Source organism: Ambystoma mexicanum, chromosome 11 (genome assembly GCF_040938575.1).
Source record: "Ambystoma mexicanum isolate Mex_15411 chromosome 11, UKY_AmexF1_1, whole genome shotgun sequence".
In the NCBI taxonomy this organism is placed as follows: domain Eukaryota; kingdom Metazoa; phylum Chordata; class Amphibia; order Caudata; family Ambystomatidae; genus Ambystoma; species Ambystoma mexicanum.
This window is the reverse complement of record NC_090934.1, coordinates 304515980-304537870: the sequence shown is the minus strand read 5'-3', so window position 1 is coordinate 304537870 and position 21891 is coordinate 304515980. Positions and strand designations below refer to the sequence as shown.

At 43.4% G+C, this 21891-nt stretch overlaps 1 protein-coding gene across 1 annotated transcript in view; it reads left to right on the top strand.

Annotated features, from left to right (window-relative positions):
• Positions 1 to 8970, top strand: part of SDC3 (syndecan 3) — a 677421-nt gene extending 668451 nt beyond the window's left edge. The window contains exon 6 of the mRNA XM_069623022.1: positions 3836 to 8970. Within this exon, the coding sequence (XP_069479123.1) occupies positions 3836 to 4002 (167 nt within the window). The 3' untranslated portion in view covers positions 4003 to 8970. The remainder of the gene's footprint in view (positions 1 to 3835) is intronic.
• The last annotated feature ends 12921 nt before the right edge of the window (positions 8971 to 21891 follow it).

Here is a 21891-nt window from a genome sequence, read left to right as displayed (position 1 = left end):
TAGCTTGGACAATTGTAACAGCCTCTTTCTAAATCTACTGCTTCTACTCTCCGCCCTCTGCAACTAATCCAGAACAGGACTGCGAGACTTGTCCTTGGCCTCAAGCCCTGGGATCCTATCTCTTCAGCTCTGAAATCTCTCCATTGGCCCCAGTGGATGCAAGGATTAAATATAAAACCCTCTGCATTGTCCACAAGGCTTTCTGGGGCCTGGGTCCAAAATATCTTCAGCTATCCCACTGCAAATACCTCCCCTCTCAAGCTCTCCTCTCCCTCCAACTCCCTCAGGGTCAGTCGTTTTTCAAAGAAACGAGCTGGGGGGAAGATCTGTCTTTGGCTTGGGCCTCCCTCTGGAACAGCCTCCCTGCCACTCTAAAACTTGAGGAGAACCATCTCTGGTTCCGGAAGCACCTCAAGACCTTCCTCTTTTCTTCTGCCTTCGCTCCCTCTCGCCCCTGCTGATCTGTTCTCTCTTGGCACCGTGCACCTGGCCACCCTCTGTCCTCCGGGCCCAGGTACCTGCTCACCCTGCCACCCTCCCGCACTGCCTCCGGGCCACCCCTTGCACTGGGGTCTTTATCTGTACCCATACAGCCCCCCCTTTTCTTTCTGCACTTATCAGACCTACCCTGTCTGCTGCCTTAAACACAGCACTTACAAATTGCTGGCTGCACTAAAACTGTTTGTTGCCTTTATTTATTGTTATTTATCTGTTTCTCCTCTACTTCACACTTTCCACTTCTCCCCCTTCCATGCACTTTTCCCCCTCACCCTCTCCCATGCACTTGCCCGTTCTCAATGTCAATAGGCCTAGTAAAATCGCTGTTTTGTTCTCCCCTGTTCCCCTCCCTTGCCTCGCTCTGAAACACTTGTGTACGAGGGCAATAAAATAAAATATATCAATATCAATGAAAAATACCAAATTTCACAAAACGCACTATTTTTTCTTTGTAATTGCTCCACAAGCTGGGAATTTTTCTGATTTTTAGGAGGGTCACAAACCCATTTTCACCTTTAACTCAAATTACACGCAGGGTTTATGGTTTAATATTTACATAGAACTGACTCTCTTTTTGTGATCTTTAATATGAGTCCTGAATGAGCTCATTGCAACATGCGGTTCACCTATTAAAGAAAATGTGTCCCTTGTTATTTGGATTGCAAGACATTAATATAGAAGTCTCAGTTTCACATTTCAGTAAATCCAAACAGTTTAATTTCTTACAAATCACATGACTTGAACAGCTGCTTATCAGTAATGTCTGTTTCTACACAGTCTTTGAAGATCCATTAGTGGGTCATAGAGGAACTTTATTGGGGTCAAGCCAGTCCAAGAGGTCAATTCTGTTGGCCGTCTGATCTGAACCTTCCACAATTTTGATCTAACTTTTTATTTTGCAATTTCAACTGAAAACCAGAGTTTCTTGTTGGGCCCAGCCCAAAGGTCTTGAGGTCAAAGTTTCAGAGGCACAGACCTTTCAGTTCAGTGGGGAAAACGAGCTACATATATAATTCTAACATAATAGCATTTTAAATTGAGAACATGTCTTTTACACATGACATTGCGTATCACATCTGGGCTAGTTGTCCATAAACAGTCTTTCTTTAATACCATGGTCTCACTTTCAGTATTATTCACACATGGCCCAAAGTTTACCATGGGAAACCAGTGTTCACTTTTAAACCAAGTAGGCATCTCCTTTTAAATTATGTCATTTTAAATGTTGAAAAGTAAGTGTCTTTATTTGGGACGAATGCAAGATGCATGGCTTCACTTTAGATTTCTGGATCAGTCTTGCACTGCATTGAAGCCAATGTCACATGCTATCTGTATCTTTAAGTGAAATTGTAGCTTTTCATATTTTATGCAAACAGCATATTCAGCCACAACTGTCATTTATAATGTATTGGGCACATCCAGCAGTTTTCAGTTCTGAGGCACATTTTCCTTCACTTGAGCACCTGTCCATTTTGATGAAGTTAAGAGGCCCATTTTTGTTCATTAACTAGGCCTTCTGTTGGAAAAATGTTTGAACTCACCTGCATATTCCAATGGGTCTCAACCCCAGCCAGCTTCATTCTCACAAGAGGGGCCTTGCATGACCTCTCATTTTGTCACTCTGGGGCTGAGTTTGCACCCCCCAACATTAGATCTCAATAGAGATGATGATCACTGCCTGCATTTGAAAAGAGAAAGAAATCAACCCTCTAAAATAACATGCTCAAAGGTTCTATGATTGCAGACAGCTTTTGGAGCTTGAGCTTCACATAAATGGGAGGGAGTGGAGAGCAAATGAGCAACTCCAGTGGCCTCGTCGGACTCAGGCTGAATCTGACAGCTTGCATTTTCCTTTGTGAAAACAGAGCAATGTGGCATTGAAAAGCTGCAGCTCCAGGTGCCCACCTGGGGTTCAGCACCTGAGCAGCGACCTACATCTCCATGCCAAAGGTCAGCTTCGATTGTTGTGTGTGTGTGTGTGTGTGTGTGTGTATTTGAGTATTTGAATGCATGTAAATATATTAAGGAAGCTTGCACTGTTGCTAGCTGTGGGGTATGTTGTGTGCTACATTTTATGGCTGCTACTAATGTTTTATCTGTGTTGTGTTGTAAAGGATATTTGCAATGCTGACACTCATCTTGAGCTAGTCTGTTTGTGTGAGGGGACGATGGCACTCCAGATGTCTGTGCTATACCTGACCTGTGTATGGGGACATTTAGAACTGCAGCTGCCTGCACTGTATTGTTTTGTATTTGTATCTATTTGAATAAGGGATGTCAATGATGAACAGGAGTTACAACACCACATAGAGTTGGCAGAGGCGTTCCCCGGAAGGGTGCCTGTAAAGTAGCACAAAGATGAGAATACATGATCAGCCAGTTTATTAGGGTGTGAGCAAAGTGGATATAGACCAGTTACCAAACAAATTACCCAGGGGGTAAGCAAGTGGCATTTAAGCCAAGCTTCTGAAGAGATCCACAGTTGGGCTGGCTGCGATGGTAATGGGTAGTGCGTCCCAATGGAGCAGAGTGAATAGGTAGAAAGAGCGGAAGCAAGAGGAGGCATGGGTGGGGTATGGGACAGTTGGTTGAGGACAGAGGTAGAGCTTACAAGTATAAGTGGAAACGAGATGGCAAGCAATAAGAGATGCAGTCAGCCAGATACTGAAAAGCAGGACTATTGATAGCTTTGTAAACTAGGAGATTGAAAAGGGAGTGGTTCTGCATGGAAAGCCAACTCAAATTTTGTCGGTGGGTAGAAGTAGGCAATGATCTGGTATTTTGGAGAAAGTGCAGGTAGCAAAGTTGAGGATTTTGGCTAGAGGGAGGAATGAGTAGAGAGTATGGCCAAGGAGTAGGCATGAGCAGAAATCGATTTTTATGAGCAATGAGGGTGGAGATACCACAGAGGCAGTGGTAGCAAAAAGATGTTGCAGTTTACGTCACCATCAAAGAGAACCACATGGTTGTGAGCCTAGGGTTAGGGAGCAAGAAGGTCGGGCAGAAAGAGCTGGGGGGTACTTGTGGTATGATTAATGCTTGCACTACTGTTGCTTGTATTGTAGCAGGTGTGTGTGTGTGTGTGTGTGTGTGTGTATGTGTATGTGTGTGTGTGTGTGTGTGTGTGTGTAATATAATGTTGTGCTGTTGATGTAGCACTATACCAGTCTTTAAAAATCTGAATTAAGATGAGTAGTCCAGCACATTTTGCTACAACTGCATGCAAAGATAAAGCATTAATTTGAAAAATATGCATGCTCCTATTTGCACTGAGAGAACGAGTGAAAAGCCTGTGAATGAAGGAGTATAACCCCCATGTTCTTCTCCCTCCATGCAGCGGTGATCGTCGGAGGAGTGGTGGGTGCTCTTTTTGCTGCATTCCTTGTCATGCTCCTGATCTACCGGATGAAGAAAAAAGATGAGGGCAGCTACACACTGGACGAGCCAAAGCAGGCCAGCGTCACATACCAAAAACCTGAAAAGCAGGAGGAGTTTTATGCATAGACTCCGAACCAGCCTTGAGTGCCTCCTCTCGCTCCCTCTCACACACTTTCCTTTCTATAATTTTTTTTTTAAATGTTCATATTCCTTCCTTTTACATTTTTTAATTATCATTTGTTTCTGATCAGACTGTGAGTCAGTTAACAATCATATATTTTTTTTTTAATTGATGGAACAAGCAGTACCTATTCCACGGCATGGCGCAATCTGGTGCACCACATTCACTGAGGCTGCACGGCGGCGAGAGGGGATGATGGATTTAGTACTGAATCAATGAAACACTGCACCAGGGCTCCTTGCTCTCTACAATGCAGTTGGTACGACTTTGGCCCACTTGCGGAAGTCAAAGGAGCCGTGCTTGCCCAGAACCTCGCAGCTGTTTGGAGTGAGGAAAATGGCATTGTCGTCTCATTCGTGTCAAGCCTTGCAGATAAAGCACAACAAAATGTACCAGTGCAGTGATGATATTTCCCAGATGTGATGTTTCACTTGTATGAATCGTTGACTTGGAAATGTCCTTGCAACTTTTGCTCTTTGCTTTGTCGCCACAATTCTCATGGAAACTCCACCGTTCAGCTTTTGTAGGCAAGCTCACTGTACTTTGGTGCTAGCTCCCCACCAGATGGAGGTGACAGGGTGGCAACAATGCATTTTATCATGATGTACTTCCCACATAAACTGTGGGATTGTAGAACATCCAAATGGTGTTTGTTAGCATGTTGTTACTTTAGAAGTAGCCGTGTCATTGCCTCGCCACCCCATAATCTGGAACAGGATATCTTGGATCTTAAATTTGCAGCACTCTTAGATCCTTCCTTGCCTCACAGGCCAGATCTCATACCCACATGATCCATTATTCCATCATGCCACATCACAATTCTCCTTCCTTTTTGTTCCTCTCTGAAACCCCCTAACTCTTACTCTCTCTTATCCTTATTTCTCCTAGTCTTGCCCTCTTCCCAGAGGGTTATGTAGTTTGAGCCAAACACACGATTTGTTTTTACAGAAAACATTGTACAAGTTACATTTTTGTGATTGCTCTTAATTTTGAAATTGATTCAAGCCTTTCCCAACCTCAGCTCTGGCACGGGCTAAAGACATATCCTAAAAATATTGTTCCTCTGGTTTTCCATGCAGTCTGTGAATTGTTGCATCCAGCATAGGGCATAGAAAGAGTTCCACAGTGGTGAAAAACGAATGGGGGTCGCCTTTGGAATGTTTTAAAGTGGAAATGGCACACATGTATGGTTTGTGAGCTGCAACTGCAAGTCATAAAATGGAGTTAAGTATGGGGCATGGGGGGGGAACCTATTAACGCGCTATAATCAGCCAGCGCATTCAAATCAAATCCATCTCTTCATGTATAGAACATGGGAGGGTGTGCAACAACCACAACACAGCCATACACCATCAATGGGCCCAGAAACGAAGGCTCAGAAAGGTACAGACTGGTGAAGTTTCACCTTGACCGAGAGCACCCGTTGACTTATCACATCCCAAACCAACACCATATGAAGATCCTGAAACTGCCAGGAGGATAAATGTGCACACAATCTCGTGAACGCTGAGGGATATGTATTGCTGTCTATATTGTCTCTGGACTTTAGAACCCAGTCCAAACAAGTGGCGTGTTAATTGTTTTTGTTTTTTTAACTCGCTTCATGCCGGAGTCCAAGCTTCGGAACACTACTGTAATCGAACCTGTGCTGCTCGGAGCGAGCTTGTTTCCAAGACAAGTATGTTGCCCCAGCGCTATCCCCCAGTGCTTGAAGACACCCCCTCTGACCAAAAGCTGCTTAAATGTACAAGTTGAAAACTAATTTAAATATTTGTTTGCCTATGGAGAAATACTTTGTGCATCTCATTATTCAGTCATTGCTCAAATTATTATTATTTTTTTTTAAAAGGGGGCATGGAGAGGCTTTAGTCACTGTTGCATAGAGATTTAATGAGGTGCGATATAAGTTAAGATATGCTTATCTTAGTGGAACATAAAAAGAAATGTTTGAGGAATGGGGGAACATGTACATTGATACAAATGAGCTTTTCCTCCCATAGAATTTCATTAGGCGCTATCCTTATGGACCGTGATTGCCTATTCTGAAGAGGTTGTCATTGGCATGAAATTCCCCTTTAACTGCATTAAGGCAAAAGTTCTCTTAAATGTAAGTTTCACAAAATTGTAAACCTATAGCTGTCCTGAAATATTCCCAACTTTTGAAAGATCCCTATGAAATCACTCGGGGATGGGCACATATATGGGCGATTTCAAAGTGGTAGATTGTCCCTTACTCAAAAATCACTCGTCTCATATTATATGTTCTGAACAGGCACAATGGTTGTGCCGAAGCATATATAGACATGGTCCCATGTCTTTGCTTCAACTGCCAAAATATTTGTATTTCAACCTACCATTTTATGAAGCACAACTCTTCATTCCTAGATGGGCATTCAATATTGTTTGTAGTCTGCAAAAACTTACTCCAGGGGGAAATGTGGATAAATATTTGCTAAATATAAAACTAATGGAAAGTTTTTGTTTTTCATGAACCTATGGGTGTAAAACAGACTGGGGGATTCTAGGGCAGGTCTTGTAGCTGACCCAAAATCGGCGGTACTTTGAAGCACCAATAATCTTTCACTACCCCAGAAGACATTATAAATAAGCCCACTGGGACCCTTCTTTCTAGACTGGCAAACTACATGTCTGCCTGCCATGGCTGCGGTGCCCGACAGGTCTGACCCTGCCCGGCACAGCGTCCATGGTAGGCAGATCCTTCACGGTCGCGCCGCCACTGTTAAAGACAGTTAAAAACATTGCCGCTGCTTCTGAGTCCCCACTCCCATAGAGTCCTCAAGGCCTCTATGTGAATGGGGACTTATATTTTAATGGCGCCTGACTTCCCCCGGGCCGCCGGACTTGTAATCTTCCGGCGGCACCAGGAAGTCAGGTAACAGTAAAATATGACTAGTCTGGCGGCAACCCACCGGCAGGGTTACCGCTGAACTCGTAATGAGTGAAGAATGTTTTTTCTGCAGCCGACACCACCTGCAGCACAGGCAACATCTGCTTGATGGTGCAATCGACAGCGCCTTCCCCTCCTTTTGATGGGCAACCTGGACAGTTGACCAATTCCAAGGTCTAGTTGCAACCTCCCTCTACGCTTTAAATAGAATGCTTACTTCATTTGTTCTCACATGTCATGCAGCCAAACGGACATATTCCAGGGAAAGACACCTAAATTGGAAGGCAAAGCAACAACTGTACCCCTGACCTAAAACAACAGAGTCCCATTGGCCGATGGAGATGGGCAACCTGGTTGTTATTCCGAGCACTCCTGGGCTTCAAAGCCAGCCTGGTCTTGGGATATCCAGAATGAATGGCACATAGATGAAAGCTTCCAAGCCATTAACATAAATATTGGGCCCATTTGCACGTTCAGATTACTGGACTGCTCAAACCCGAGCAGCAAGCTGGTGTGCAAACTTCAAGGACCTTGGCTGATGACCCTCGTTGTGGAAAAATCCTCCAGTTTTAGAAGAGCTGTTTACGTCCCATTATTTAAAAAAATCATGTATTGAGTTTGTCGCCCCAAAGAACCGCGACTTGGATCATCTTGCACACAGCCTCCTTTCTGCACTTCTAGGTTTCAAAGGCTGGGACTGCACTTTCTGTGTTCATTGTATTAACGAAACAGCTGGCTGGAAATGCACGACAACAGTTTGGAGACTTGTTTTGATGTCGACGTGAAAGTTAACCTTTCTGTTCAAAAGTGTAATTGGATACCCGTCTCATTTTTACATGCCTTTAAAAAAATGTGCTTTCTAATGTTTTGGTCTTTCTTCCCCCCCATCCTTTTAGTTGTCAATTTTTTCAATTTGCTTCTGAATTTCAGGGTAAAATACAGACTGAGGATCCTGGGCTATTCTTTCACTATAACTACTGGTCATTGCCCAGTTATGCATCACATGTCAGCAAAATGTCGACACTATCCGGACCACATGCAACGCAAATCCTTCTTTTACTGATGTTTTATTAGGGAGTAGGTGGGTGGGAGTTCTAAGTTGATCACGCATTGATCCGATGCTTTTTGAATGTCATTTTTAATATTTTTGAAGGATGTTTATTAAATCCCATAGACCTATTTTGGAGTCGACTGATTGTTTTTTCCTTGCGCTTTAACATTTCTGGGTCCAAAATTAGACTGTCCCTGGACATATTGGGCATTTTGTGCCCTAGTTTTAAGTCATTCCTCAAGCGCTGCTTCCCTTCTGCCTCTTTGGAAGGGTGGCGAAGGATCGCTTATCAATGGACATTTCTAACAACATTCCCCTCCCAACTGGTGCCCCTAATTTTAGAAACCATCTACAGGTCTCTAATCACTGCAGTTCTGCCCCGAACTGTGCGTTCACCGAATCCGCTGCTTTACACTGTAAATATAATCTTGTATAAAGAAATTTGGGGGGAAAGACATTGATTTACTCAACGAAATGGTGGCTTCCCGGAAGACTCTACAACAGAATGGAAGGAAAATAAAATTCCAATCATCTCAAAGTCCTTCCAGGCCTGGGTCACGTCAGGAGAAAATCAAATTCTTTAGCAGTAGACAAATCGTAGGGAAATTTATTATCACCCAATATGAAGAAAGTGAAAACTGCATGTAAATATTTTTATTAGGAAACCTATCTTAAGCAAGTCTTTTTTGTATGAACGTAACTCTATCCTAGAGTTTAGTATTTAAATGCTTCAAAGCGTCTGTTCAACCTTGTTTAACTGTCTTTTATTTTTGTTTAAAATCGATGGCCAAAACATAAAATAAACTAAACGATTGAAAAATATTGACATTGCCAATAAATCTAGCACTGTAACAATGGTACCGTATTTTTTTTTAATTTTATTATTTCTGTACCGTGCTCATTTATAAAAAGAAATAAAGTTGATTGAAACAGTAGCAATTTTGACCAACATGATACATTTGTGTATGTTCTATTTGTATTTTATTTGTTTATTAGAACCAAAAAAAATTCTAATGTAAATGAATGCCTTAATTGAATTCTGGCTGACAAAGCTCCCTTCGTCACTAACTTACATAAAGCGATTTCAACCACAATGTAGGCACAGAGAGAAGCTGTGCTATGCTGCAATTTTTTTTATCTGATTCTAAGAAAAAGACTGAATTATTTTACAATTTATGTGAAGTGACACTTTATAAACTAAAAGATGTTCAATAATCAGAAATGTTGTAATTTGTTTATTTGACGGCAATGTGCTGTAGGAATTACTAAGCATTGTTTAGTTCACACCAAACCTATTTCCATATTGCAAATTTTCTCTTCAGTATCTGTGTGAAACAGAATGCTCTTAGTCGATTTGACATGGAGCCACCTCACTGATTGAATTTATTGCCATCGACAGTCCAGGCTTAATTATTTACGGCTTCAGCAGTTCAGCCATTTGAAGTGGACCACCATCATGGCATTCAAGACCCTATTAGAGGTAGAGCAAAAAGGAAATGATGGTACAGGCATGCTCGGGATGGAAGGCTCCCCCTAGATTTATATTTCTAGATCGAATTACTTAATTGCTATGGTTGGCCCTCGTCTTTAAAGAAGGCCTCCCTGAAATGAAAGGGGGAAAAAATGTTGCTAACTGCTCTGGCAGCATAGTCTCCATAGTAGGCTCAAATCAAGAATACTTCCAAGTTAATATGCAATACTTAACAGGAAGTGATCCATGGACTCTTCGCCAAAGAGATACAGCTGTTTACTTCTAGCTCCTAATTTTGTGTGTCCCAATGCTCTCCCTATTGCAAAACATCTATGAATTGAGGGTATAGGCGTAAGACCCGGACATGAGGGTGATGTGTTGATTGGCAAAGATTTTTATCAATAACAAATCTCGCTCCTACCTCTAAGAGGTTTTTCCAGCCTCACCAAAGCTAGCTAATGAAACGGTCAGTGTTAGAATGTCCAAAGTAAAGTTTGCCTTCCTGTGTCCAAACCCTAATCCATCCCTCACAAGCTAAACTCAATGTAAGGTGAAAAGGGACTGTCTCTGGACTGTCAGCCTGCAGTCCAACTTTGTAGTTCAAAACAAAAGTTCCAAAATGGTGTTGAAAAGCCAGTAAATGTTCCTCAAGACTCAAGGGGCTGATTCCCTTTATCCAGAGCCTTTCCAACTTAATCCAAAATGATCTGTGTCTTGAGTGGTCAAGATAGGTCCTTCTCTTTATTTGGCAGGACTGACTCCCAGGCCCTGTGACAAGGAAGGATTTCTTGGACACCTTTACCATGCCGTCTTGAGGGTCCCAGACCCTTTGTAAGCTGACCCGGCTCCCAGGTACTGGAACAAGGAAGACTAGCCTGGTTCTCCCAGTCTGTGCTGGTCTTCCTCTCAATTGCGGTTGGTCCCAGACCCTGTTCACAGTACCCCCTTCCTGCCAAGTAGAGTACTCCACGTTCCCACCGCTCTGTTTTCACTATTTACCCATGTCCTTGGTTTACTCTCCTGTCAAGATCTCAGAGTGCCACTTATACTTGTAAACTTTGTATTCTTCTTCATTACTGTTCAGGGTGCATTTCCCTAACATGGGTCCCAGACCCCCTTCACTTGATTGCTCTCATGAGTTCTCTTTATCTGATCTCTCTTCAAGCCACAACCTTGGTTAACTCCCCTGCCAAAGTCTGTGAGTACTACTTGTATATGCACAATTCATATTTCTCTGTTACTATATGGGGTATTCTTTCTGAATATGGGTCCCAGACCTCCTTCCCTTTGTGTCTCTGCCCCTTTGAAGATTCCTTCTGTGTTGTGGGCTTTCTGCACCCTCTGGGTGTCCCCAACCCTGGATCTAGCCACCCTAGTACCTGTAGGGTCTACGCCTTCACCTTCTGGTTGTTTTCAGGTCTCCCAGCACCTTCGGCCACATCTCTGGCTCACCGGGGCCTACCTCGGTCGTCCGCAAGTCCCTTCTGTGGTAGCTTCTCTGCCTGGCCTCCGTCACTGATGGGTATCCTTCCCCCATCTCCGGTCTATCTTCTGCTTTGCAGGCCTTCCGCGAGTGCGCCTCCTCCCGGGACACCATCTGCCTTTCTACTCTGCTGGTCTGCGCGTAAGATGCCAGACTATTGGCCTATGCCGAGCCAGAAACAAAGATACCATAGCCCTCTTCCCTTTCTGCTTTTGAATGACCACTATCGAATAGAATCATCCAAAAGACTCTTGCATGTGTGTTCATTCTTGTCAGTGATGCACCAGACTGCTCTACGCACTGTTCACCTGGTGACTTCTAAACTCGGGCACAGGCTCCTGCATGTCCAGCTGCCTTCACACTGCCTCCAGGCTCCTCCCCAGCTGTTAAGGGTCTGTATCTGCAACCCTACAGTCCCTTCTCTCTGCACTTATGAGCCACCTGCTGGCTGCACTTGTGATTTAACTGCACTTCCCTTTCCCCTCCGCCCTGGCACTTCTCACTTTCCCTCGTCCCCGCACTTGCACGATCTGAAGGACACAAAGCCTAGTAAGGTCATCATTTTGTCCTCTATTTATCTCTCCTTGGGCCTCATTACGAGTCAGGCGTTAAGGGTTTTACGGCGCCATAAACGGCGCCGACCCTTAACGCCTGATTACAAGGTACCTTTGCGGGATGTTGATTTTAACGCCTGCTTTTTGCAGGCGTTAAAAACCATGCCGCAAAGGGACCTTGGTGCTAAGTACGGTGCCGCAATTTGCGGCACCGTACTTAGCGCCTTCCCCATTCCCATTATGCCCTATGGGCAAAAATGAGAATGGGGAAGGGCCATGGCGGAAGGGGGAATTACCACTCCGCCAACCTCGGAATGGGGTCTTAATTCCCCATTCCGCCATGGCGGAGTCGGAGAGTTACCGGCATGGACCATTGTGCTATTAGCACCATGGTCCATCCGCCAGGGTCGTAATGAGGCCCCTTGTCTTGTTGTGCCTAGAAACACTTGTGTACAGGTGCGTTATAAATGCCTCATATCATATATCCATTACTCGTGGCTCCTCCTCGTTCCAGTAGTTCTAAGCTGGGATATGCTACAAAAAAAACATGGGGGCATCAGGTGGTGTGAAATTGGAGGATTTTTGACGAAAGGCCAAAGGGGTACTACGTTCTCCCAGAATGGACACTACTCTGTGGGGTCCTCCTTCCCCATGAGATCCTCCTGCTGAGTACCACCCCCAGGGGAACTATCTGGTAGTGACCTCACCTCCCCGGCCTCATGAGAAGGGGCTTCCTCATCTAAAGCAGTAATGATACCTCCGGATTCATCACAGAATGTTCATTGGAAAGGTTCAAGGATCAAAAGTCTCTGGGAACCACACTTCAGGAACATGAACTGAGGCTGTGGATTGCACGGATGATAACTTCACAGCAGTCCAAGTTAATCGTGAGGGCCTCTTCCAAGAACTGTGGTGCAGTTAACATCTGGTAAAATTCACAAACAAGGATAACCTTGTGATCAATACCACCACAGATGATCACATTTATAACAAAAAACTCACTTGCAAGCTACGTTTCATAAACAGAACCTCAATTCAACATGGCTACCATGAAAACACAAAAGGGGTCAAATGAAAAATAACTTTTATATTCATGATGAGTGACTGAATTGGAACGGCAGAGAATGAGAGGGAATGTATGAACAGTACATTTTCTCTTAATTTGGGAAAATGTGCGGATTAGAACATCCTTCTGACTGCTTAGTGTGCAGGCCTATTACCGCAGATATTGCCTGGATTCTGAACAATCGCATTGGCTGATGCATCCACCATTGGGCTAATTAAAAAAACGACAGATTTTTGTATTGGTCTCAAGGGTCCAGCTATCTACCTTGTAACATGGATGGAATGGTGAGGTCAAATATACTTAATCTCTGGTAATATGTTTTAATGCAAAGGGGAGCTGTACCGATATCAACAGTTCTACAAATAGAGCAGCAGTTTTCTGACCAAACGAAGAAAAAAAAAGGAACATTGTCAGGTTATCAAGATTGAAAATGCAATTTCAGCCGACAGAATAAGGCCATGCAATCTGGAATTGTGTAGGGTCCCTTGCCAGCAGGGCATATGTTTTCACTGTGGGCAAAGGGGACACATTGTGAGGAAGTGTCACAGACCAAGGTTAGGGGGAAGCTCAGCTGTACGTATGGGTTAAATGTAGAGCCAGGATTTTATGGTTGACCCCTTTTTGTGAGACCATGATTCAGTGTCTCCCCTTTTCTACTCAAAATCCAATTGAGTTGTCACTTTCAAAAGAGTGATGTTTGTATGTTTTACATCAAGAGCAGCCAGGACCTTTATGGACAGTAAATGTACACCACAAATCAGATGCTAGTACAAGACCGATTATTGTCGTCGAAGCAGTAGAAATGTCTGAGGTGCCACCAGGACTAGCAATCCATACATTCCAGCTAGAGAGGAAGGTGGCTGTAAACACACATTTTTACTAGAACATAAGATACACCAGCCTTTAATATTGTTTTGTAAATGTCTTCATTGTCAATGCATAATCTGTTATTTTATTGCAAGAATGATACTTTCAAACTCTCAAGAAATGTCTTTTAGCTGAAAAAAGATTTCTGGTTTAAGAGCTTCTAGAAAGGCTAGTGTAACACTTTTTTGAGTTGCTGATTTACACGTTCTGGCAGAATTGCAAATATCATCATCATCATGGTATTTATTGAACCCGGACCTAGCTTCGAGAAGCAATGGAGTGCTTTACAGAGGTATACATCAGTACAGGTGCACATCAGAGCACTTTACAGAAGTATTCAACAGTACAGATACATAACAGTGCTTTTCAGAGGTAACTGAACAGATCTACAGCAGGGGCTAGGATACAGAGGGATACAGCTGTTCAGGGTGGCGGGGAGGAGAGAGGCGGACGGCGTCTAGCAAGTCGGAGGGCAACGTGATGGCCTAAGGTTTGAGGATGAGAGACTCCTTGAAGAAGCGGGTCTTGTTCTTTTCTGAACCGTACAAATGTGGGGGTGAGTCTGATGCTGACTGGGAGCAGGTACCATAGTCTTGGGGTGCAGGCAGAGATGGCTTGTTTTCTGGTCCTTTCCTTTTTGCGACAAGAAACGATGTCATTTGCTGGATTATATTTGCAGAGTGCTTCTAATTTAGTGAGGCTATGTAAATGAATAGAGCAATTCTTTTAACAATGAGGTATTCTTTCATATAAACTGATAACATTTAATTAAGCAATGGTCCAGTGTTTCCCAGCATTTTGTTGAAGTGTTTTGTTTAATGAATAGGAAATCATTATAGAGTCAACATTTATGCATATGTTATCTTTCACAAACCCATGCTGGAGGCTAAGGGATTGCTCCAGGGAACTGGTGGCCAGTAACTGCAACTGTCTCTGTGAAGTTGTCCTGGAAGTGATATTCAGGCAATCCCAGTCCTTCAGGGCTGTCCTATGCTCCAGACAAACATTATGGTCCAAGAAGAGTAAGCAATAGAGAGGTCAAATAAAACAGGAGCCAGAGGTGCTTGCCCATCTCCATTGTGGGACTCAGATGACCATTTCATATAAAAGAGCAGATGTGTTCACCGAACCTGCCTGATCCGAAGTGTAGGAGGAAACAGTCGCATCTGATAGACTACCTCTACGTTTCCTAGACACATTAACAGTCCCAGCATTGGGCGGGCCAGAAGTCAAGTGGGTGTCAAGTGTGTTCATTGCAAAATGGTGACCGACCCAGATATGGCATGTTTGCAGAGTTGTAGAGCTGTCTGCTGTGCAACCAAGTTCACAGCCGTGTAAGTCCACCACAAAACCCTGTTGTAATTTCTCCACAGGTGATGCCTAGCCCAAAGCTAAGAGTTGGGTTATCATTTGGGTGTGGGTGAACCCTTAAAAATGAGGTAACAGTATCTGAGATGGATGGGGATGCAGATCTTACTCATACATTAATAATCAGACCGACTCAGGAAGTTTGGCAAAAACACGACTGTTTGAATTACACTTGTTAAAACAGGGAGTACAATGGGCATCAACGGACGCCACACAGTATTCTCTCTCAAGAGTTTCTTTAGAAGCATTACATGGAAAAAACACAGCTTTATACTAAACATTCATCATAAGTGACATCATATTACATGGCAAAACAAGAAAACCACCTAGGGGATGTGATGGGCTTAAAGGGAACATCTAAGGGCAGGTGGACAACACATCCCATCCCAAGTGCAAGTCATCTTCCGTGTCCGACTAATACAAAGTTCTATCGGCTTCTCAAACTATAGGGCTCCTTGCTATGAAGCCCTCTTCAATTGGTTGGCACTCTTGTACCCTTCTGGAATATTCCACTCGCTAGCAGCATGCAAGCTGGTACCCCAGGTGCTGGGTGGGGGTGGGGGGCTGGCCTGGTCATGCCTTCCCACCCAATTAGCCCAACATCTGTCATCATTCCTGCTGTCTGCCAGTCAATTAAGTCTTTGAACTCGGCCTTGCAACGGCTCGCTGTGCCTGAGAATAAAAATGGCCTGATCTTCTGGTCTCGGTGTAGCTTGCCCCAAATTCTATTTTCATCTGGCCATGTGACTGGAGACCACGTTTTGAGCTCCTCCGTTGCATTTAATACTATTAAATTAATAAAACCTGGCACTTCTAGTGTTTTTTCCATTACACCTCAAACAGGAGCTCATCTCACTTCTCACATTCATTGCATCTTCTCGAGTATATAACCAGGTTCTTGGCTGGCCGTGACTCTAGACACTGGGTCAGGCAAGCCTTCTCGAATCTTCCTTCGCCTTCAGCTGTTTTATTCTGCTGCGCCACACTTTCAGCCCTTTCATTCGCAGGGTCCAAATTTGCTAAAATGCAGTGTGGAAAATCCAGATTCTATACATATATATATATATGCGCCACCACCTGCAGTCTATTCACTACGTATAGGCAGCCTTATGGTTACTTCGTCTACTTGCGTTACTGCATCTGTACATCTATGAAAAGGCTTTGCGTTTTCTTCAGTGCTTCTTTGCACATGCAATCTTTATTTCTACACATAACCTTGCTCTATTCTTTACTTCGCCATCAGCTTCTATAAGGTCTAGATTATTTCTTTATTGGCATCTCTTCTGGGTGCATGATTTCTGCTTCATGTGACATCACCAGTCTTCTTTGATTAATCTTCACACTCCTTCCTGGAACTTCCTTAAGAAGACAGTCATTTCTCTGCAGATACGTCATACAGGGTTTTCTCAATGAATATCTCGTTTTAAGGACTCTTTGCTTTATAGGTACCATTAATGGCTCTGCGCATGTTGTAATTTCCGGCTGCCAACATATAGGCAGAATGGGGGTGGGACTTCCGGTAGAGGTACTACCCCCCCCCCCTGGTGGATTTATCAACCACACTCATCAGTCTTCACATCTAGACATCCTCGTCTGATGAAGTGCTTCTTTGAAGTACATATCTTAATTACTCCTTTCAGACATCCTGCTGATTTCACATGTGCATCAACACTCCAGGTCATAAGACTAATTTGTCCATTCAGGGTGCAGTAGATCATTTCCCACATACTACTTGTGGTTTCTCGGATAAAGGAACTTTGTTCCCTCAGGTGCATGAATACTAGCTTTTACATAGTCTCTGATTTCTTCATCTGTCAGCTCTTTGGGTCCAAACCCTGACTCGACATCAATCATGATCTTCATTCCTGTTGCTTTCTTTGCTGTCTTCTTGCACTGTGTGATTATTATTCTGATCACGCAGAATCCAAACATGATCATCACCAACAATGCTCCAAGAAACTTGGTTATTCGCCATCCATTGTGGAACCCATGAGAAGATTTGTGCAAACCAGCTGTCCTCAGCAATGTCTTCCACTTCATCTTCCATCTTGACATGCAAGTTCATGAGCATTGTTATGGCCTCTGTCAAGGTCCCATTCTTTACATCGTGAGAAGGTATGAATGTGCAACATGATTCTCTGATTTTGCACAAACACCTCCATCCATAGTTGTAATCCCATCCAGGACATATCTATTCTGAAGAGTCATCAGTCTTATGGTTCTCAGCTCTTCCTTGATAGCATTGAATCCCATTATGGTAGTGTTGATAGTCTGCAGAAGCTCCCATCTGGCTATCTGTAACCATCTGGCATTTGCCATCGTCTGCATCCCGGGCATGAAGATTGTTGTGAATATCGGTGAAGTCTGACTGAACAACTTGTGTTCATAAAGAATGTCATTAAAAGCTTCTATCGATATAGCTGAGAAAGTTATCCCTTCTTGTTAGATTGAGAAATCCAACTGACCTCTTTCTCAGGTGAGCATATGCTTTTGGAAATTCTCCAATGTTCAGGTCACTCTTCGGTATCACCAAAGCTGGAACATGAACAATCACTATAGAACATAGTCGTCCCCAATCTCTATCCAGCTTCATGTATGCTCTGGATCCACAGGCCGAGCAGTGGTCTATTATCACTAGTGTTCCATCCTACATCGAAGATTCGACCGCACTACTGATTGCCATTGTTTCTGAAGCATAGCTCTGCACTAGCCATAGGCACTATCTACAACGGGCCTCCTTTGTCTTCGACCCATGTCAGCAACTTTGCAAGCTTCGGCCATAGACATTTGCATCCTTTTTCTACATGATCAATAACTAGTTTGTGATGTCCCATTACTGCCACAGCTCTGCATATGACTATGCCTTCTTCCCAGCCATCTGGAGAAAGTACTGTTCCCCAGATCTGCATCTGTCCTCTCTCCTTACATCTTCGTATATCTTTATCAGTTTTGGCAATTGAGCTTCTTATTTATCTCCCATCTGATTCCTGCTCCCTTAATTCCAGGCTGCTCCTATCTTATCACATGAACTCTGGTGTGTGATCTTCTCTTGTCTTTAAATGTTGAACATAATCATCTTCTGAAGCTGACCATTTCGTCACCCATACCAAGGATGCTGTTCGACCCTGGAATTGACCTCTTGTCTGGCAGAGTGCAAGGTGAGTCAGGCAATGAGATGTCTGGACATCTAATTCTATTTCTATAGCTGTGAATATGTTGCACTTCCCCATAGGATAAGGTAGGAGAGTACATACACAGCAATCCTCCACAGAGGTTCTTTTTCCTACCTCCTTCATGTGTTGATACTGCATGTTGTTCCCCAAATGTGCTGTACTATCTAGATAATTATTTAACTCATACTCATCTTCCCTCGCACTTCTCTTAGATCTTTCTTGCCAAATGAGCTTGTACATAATGGTCATGGAGTATATAAAAAATTGACCATCCTACAGGGGGAATCATAGGAACACTTGGAGAAATGGGTGGCTTTACATGCGTCACTGGTGTAGGGATAATCACGTATGACCTTGGTCTCTTTGCAACAGCTAATTCTGTATAGGTCACTGGAGTGGGAAGAATCAAAGGGACTCCTACCTTTCTGGTACCAGCAAGGAAGGCGGTGTGGATTTCTTTTTTTTGTTTTGTTATTGTGATATAGTCAATACAAAAATTTAAAATGGACTTTTCACGAAACATCTTAAAATTTGCAGACAAAAACCGTAGAAGAAACAAACAGTCCAACCTCTTCAAGAAACACATGTATCCACAATAGCGATTCAGAAATAAAATTAAAAGAAAAAAAACACAAATAAGCAAATAGAGAGGAAGACACAAACAACCCCCCCCGACCCCAATCACAAAAGAATAGAAAGCATAGGTAAATGAAGTCTATTGGATAAGTGATGCCAACAGATTCTGCTCCCTCAATAACTTAACATCTTCTGATGTTAAGATTTCATTGCCTGAAGCCAATCTGCTCCAAAAAATATCTGTTTCCAGCCACCACCCCCGAAGAGTGAAATGCTCCAGCCTTGGGGCCCTCATCTCCCAGGTCCTGGGACCGTCACTCAACAGATGTCGGAGTCTGAGTAACTGAACCACCACATTTTTGGCAATCCGAACTGGGAGTCCCAATAGGGTCTCTAATATTCTTAATCTCCAAACTTGGTAAAAGGTTTAACCTAAATCTCAAAAATGAGACTCTCATGACTGGATTGGGAAATGTACTCAAGTATGTGGGTAGCGTAGACCTATATTTATCCATCAAAGTTAAAGAGGCACACAACCGGGATTTTCTCAATTGCTCAATTGTTCTTATCCAGTCCATTCTTTTCATTAACTCTTTAGCCTTATCAGGATTATGAATCAAGATGGTGCCCATACAAACTGCTTCATCCAAGATGCTAACACATCTTTTCCAAGTTATTCAGATATTGATTAGACAAACCCCTCCATGTTACCAGGAGATCTTCATAGAGTGAGCTAGGGCGGGGGAGGGGATGTGATCAACCTGAACTGAGAAATCCAACTCAATTCAAGGCAAGCCCATAGTGATTTCAGACCCAGCTCATATCTCAGGCATGCTATGTGCACCAATTAGGCAGACTCAAAACATGTTGTCAAAGATTTCCCTCCAGCCTCTCCCAATCTATGATATATGATTGGGGGTTAGTCTCTAGGCTGTAAATCAGAGCCGTAATGATCTTACCAATGTAATACTTGATTAACAGAATCATAGAGAACTTGCAGCATTTGTAGAAGAACCGGATTGCAAATCTTAGCATCCAGCCTGGAGGTAGACAACCCCTTATTTGGGAAATCTCTAACTACCGAGCCCAGGTACTTCATCTCCTTCACCAAAGGAATTATTTGATTGTCCAAGCACCAAATGAAAGGCTTAATTATCTTCTGAGGATGTTTAAAGATCATGATTCTAGATTTCTCTGGGTTAGGCTTAAGACCATTCACCTCAGCATACAACTGAAATGCTACAAGCAGCCTCTGCAGGCCAGCTGGGGTTCTGTCCAATAACACAATCTCATCAGCATAGGCCAGCCAACTAATGGTGGTGGAGCCTAGTTTCGGTCTGGCCAATGATGATTCCGGTTGCCATTTCACCAGGTCAGCCAGATACAAAATAAACAAAAGCGGGGCTGGTTAGCAACCCTGTCTAACACCCCTGGATATTGTGATTGATTTGGAGAGGTTCCCTGATCTATTCAATCTGATCTGCATGTCAGTATTTTTGTGTAGTTCAATCACAATTGCCAATAGGGATTCAGAGATACCCCATTCTCTGTTTGGCACAGAGGCAGTCCCGATTGATGGTATCAAAAACTTGGGCCAAGTCAATCCATGACCCAAACAAAGGCTGACCACCCCTAGAGAAGGCTTCACTACTGATAGTATTTAGGACCAGGCTTTTTAGAGATGTTGACAGACCTCTCCTAATGCCTGTTTGGTGTCTTGAGATTATGCCCAAGTTTCCAAATCTCTGAGGACTAACCCCGCAAAGATTTTCCCATCAGCGGCCAATAACGATATTGGACGGTAGTTTTTAGGGTCCAGTTGGTCTCCTTTCTTAAAAATAGATATGACAACCGCCCTCTTCAAGGAGCTGGGGTTTTTCTTTAGAATTTATGATGCCTTTAAATAAGGCTGTCAAAACCCGGGCCCAAGTGTCTGGGTCTGCCTTAAAAATTATCGCTCAGACCATTGAGACCTGGGGCTCTGGAGGTCGAAGACGTCATTATTAAGCCCTTTGTCATCTTCCGTATAAAGAAAAGCACCTAGAAAGCCCAGAGAAATGTTCAACCCAGACCTGTTCTTGAATTATTCCATCCTGTACAGAATTATGCAGTTTACCAAAGGATCCCACTAAAGATCAAAAATTACAGGAGTTATTTTGGCAAATGGCCCTTAGCATGATTTCTCCTTCAAGTTGTGAATGTTGGAACTGGTGAGCTCTGGACCAGTTCCTGTAGATATTTTTTATAGTTTTAACCTCACTATTCACTATTTGTGGGTTCCTTCCCCCCCACTTGGACTTTCTTATTGCTTGTCTCGGCTCTCTTTGTGTTCCTAAGTTTGTTTGTCAAACTGATGCAGATGTTTAACTGGGACAACAACCAATAAATTATCCCGGGGATGGATAACCCAAAGAAAGTCCACAAAAACATGGGGTGGACTATTTGACATGGATTCTATTACCCGTCCCAACCGATCAGTCAGCACTCGACAACTGTTTTTAAATCTCGAGACTCTGTTCCCCCCCACACCCCTCTTTGTTCACAAACAAATTTTCATCATATCACTGGGTCGCTCCATCTAGTTTTATGCTAAAAACTGCTTCCAATACTTTGTGATCACTGGGGGACCCATTTGTAATAGTAAATTGAGAATAACACATAAACAGAGGCCCAGACAATAACAAGTAGTCAATTGTCGAGAAACTTGTCTCCCTACGCCAACTTGAAGCGGGGGGATATCCCCCTCGATCAAGCTGTTGGCCATCCAGAGGTCCCAACCCACTAGGACATTTTTCCACAAAACCCCATTGCTCAAGGGTAGTTTGGGGATCAAAGATCCTGGTGCTGTGGTCTTTATACATTGGGCATTAAAATCGCCCACTACCTGCAATTCATAACCTGGTAATTGTTCCGACCAAAGATCCAAAAGGTCAGACAGAGAATGATGGATGCTCAAAAGATCTGTTGTCGTAGGGTTCTAGTATTTATTCACCACAATCCATTTAAGATTACTCTTCTCAATACTAGAATCCACCCTTACAGCCAGGATACCCAAAACCTCATTTGACAAAAGAACGGATTGGGAAAAAAACCTCATTCCTACACACGAAACTCATAACCCCCGATGGACGGCCCACGCCCTCACCCACTGCCAGTTGTTGAAAAAACAAGTTTCCTGAAAAAAAAACAAATCAAAGGGTTTAAATATGTAGACTCCTCTACTATTTGTTCTGAAAAATGTATGACCCCTTGTGTTCCAATTCAGCAAGGCAAGGGAGTCTTTCACTATGGATACTCCACTGGTCAACCCAATTTGA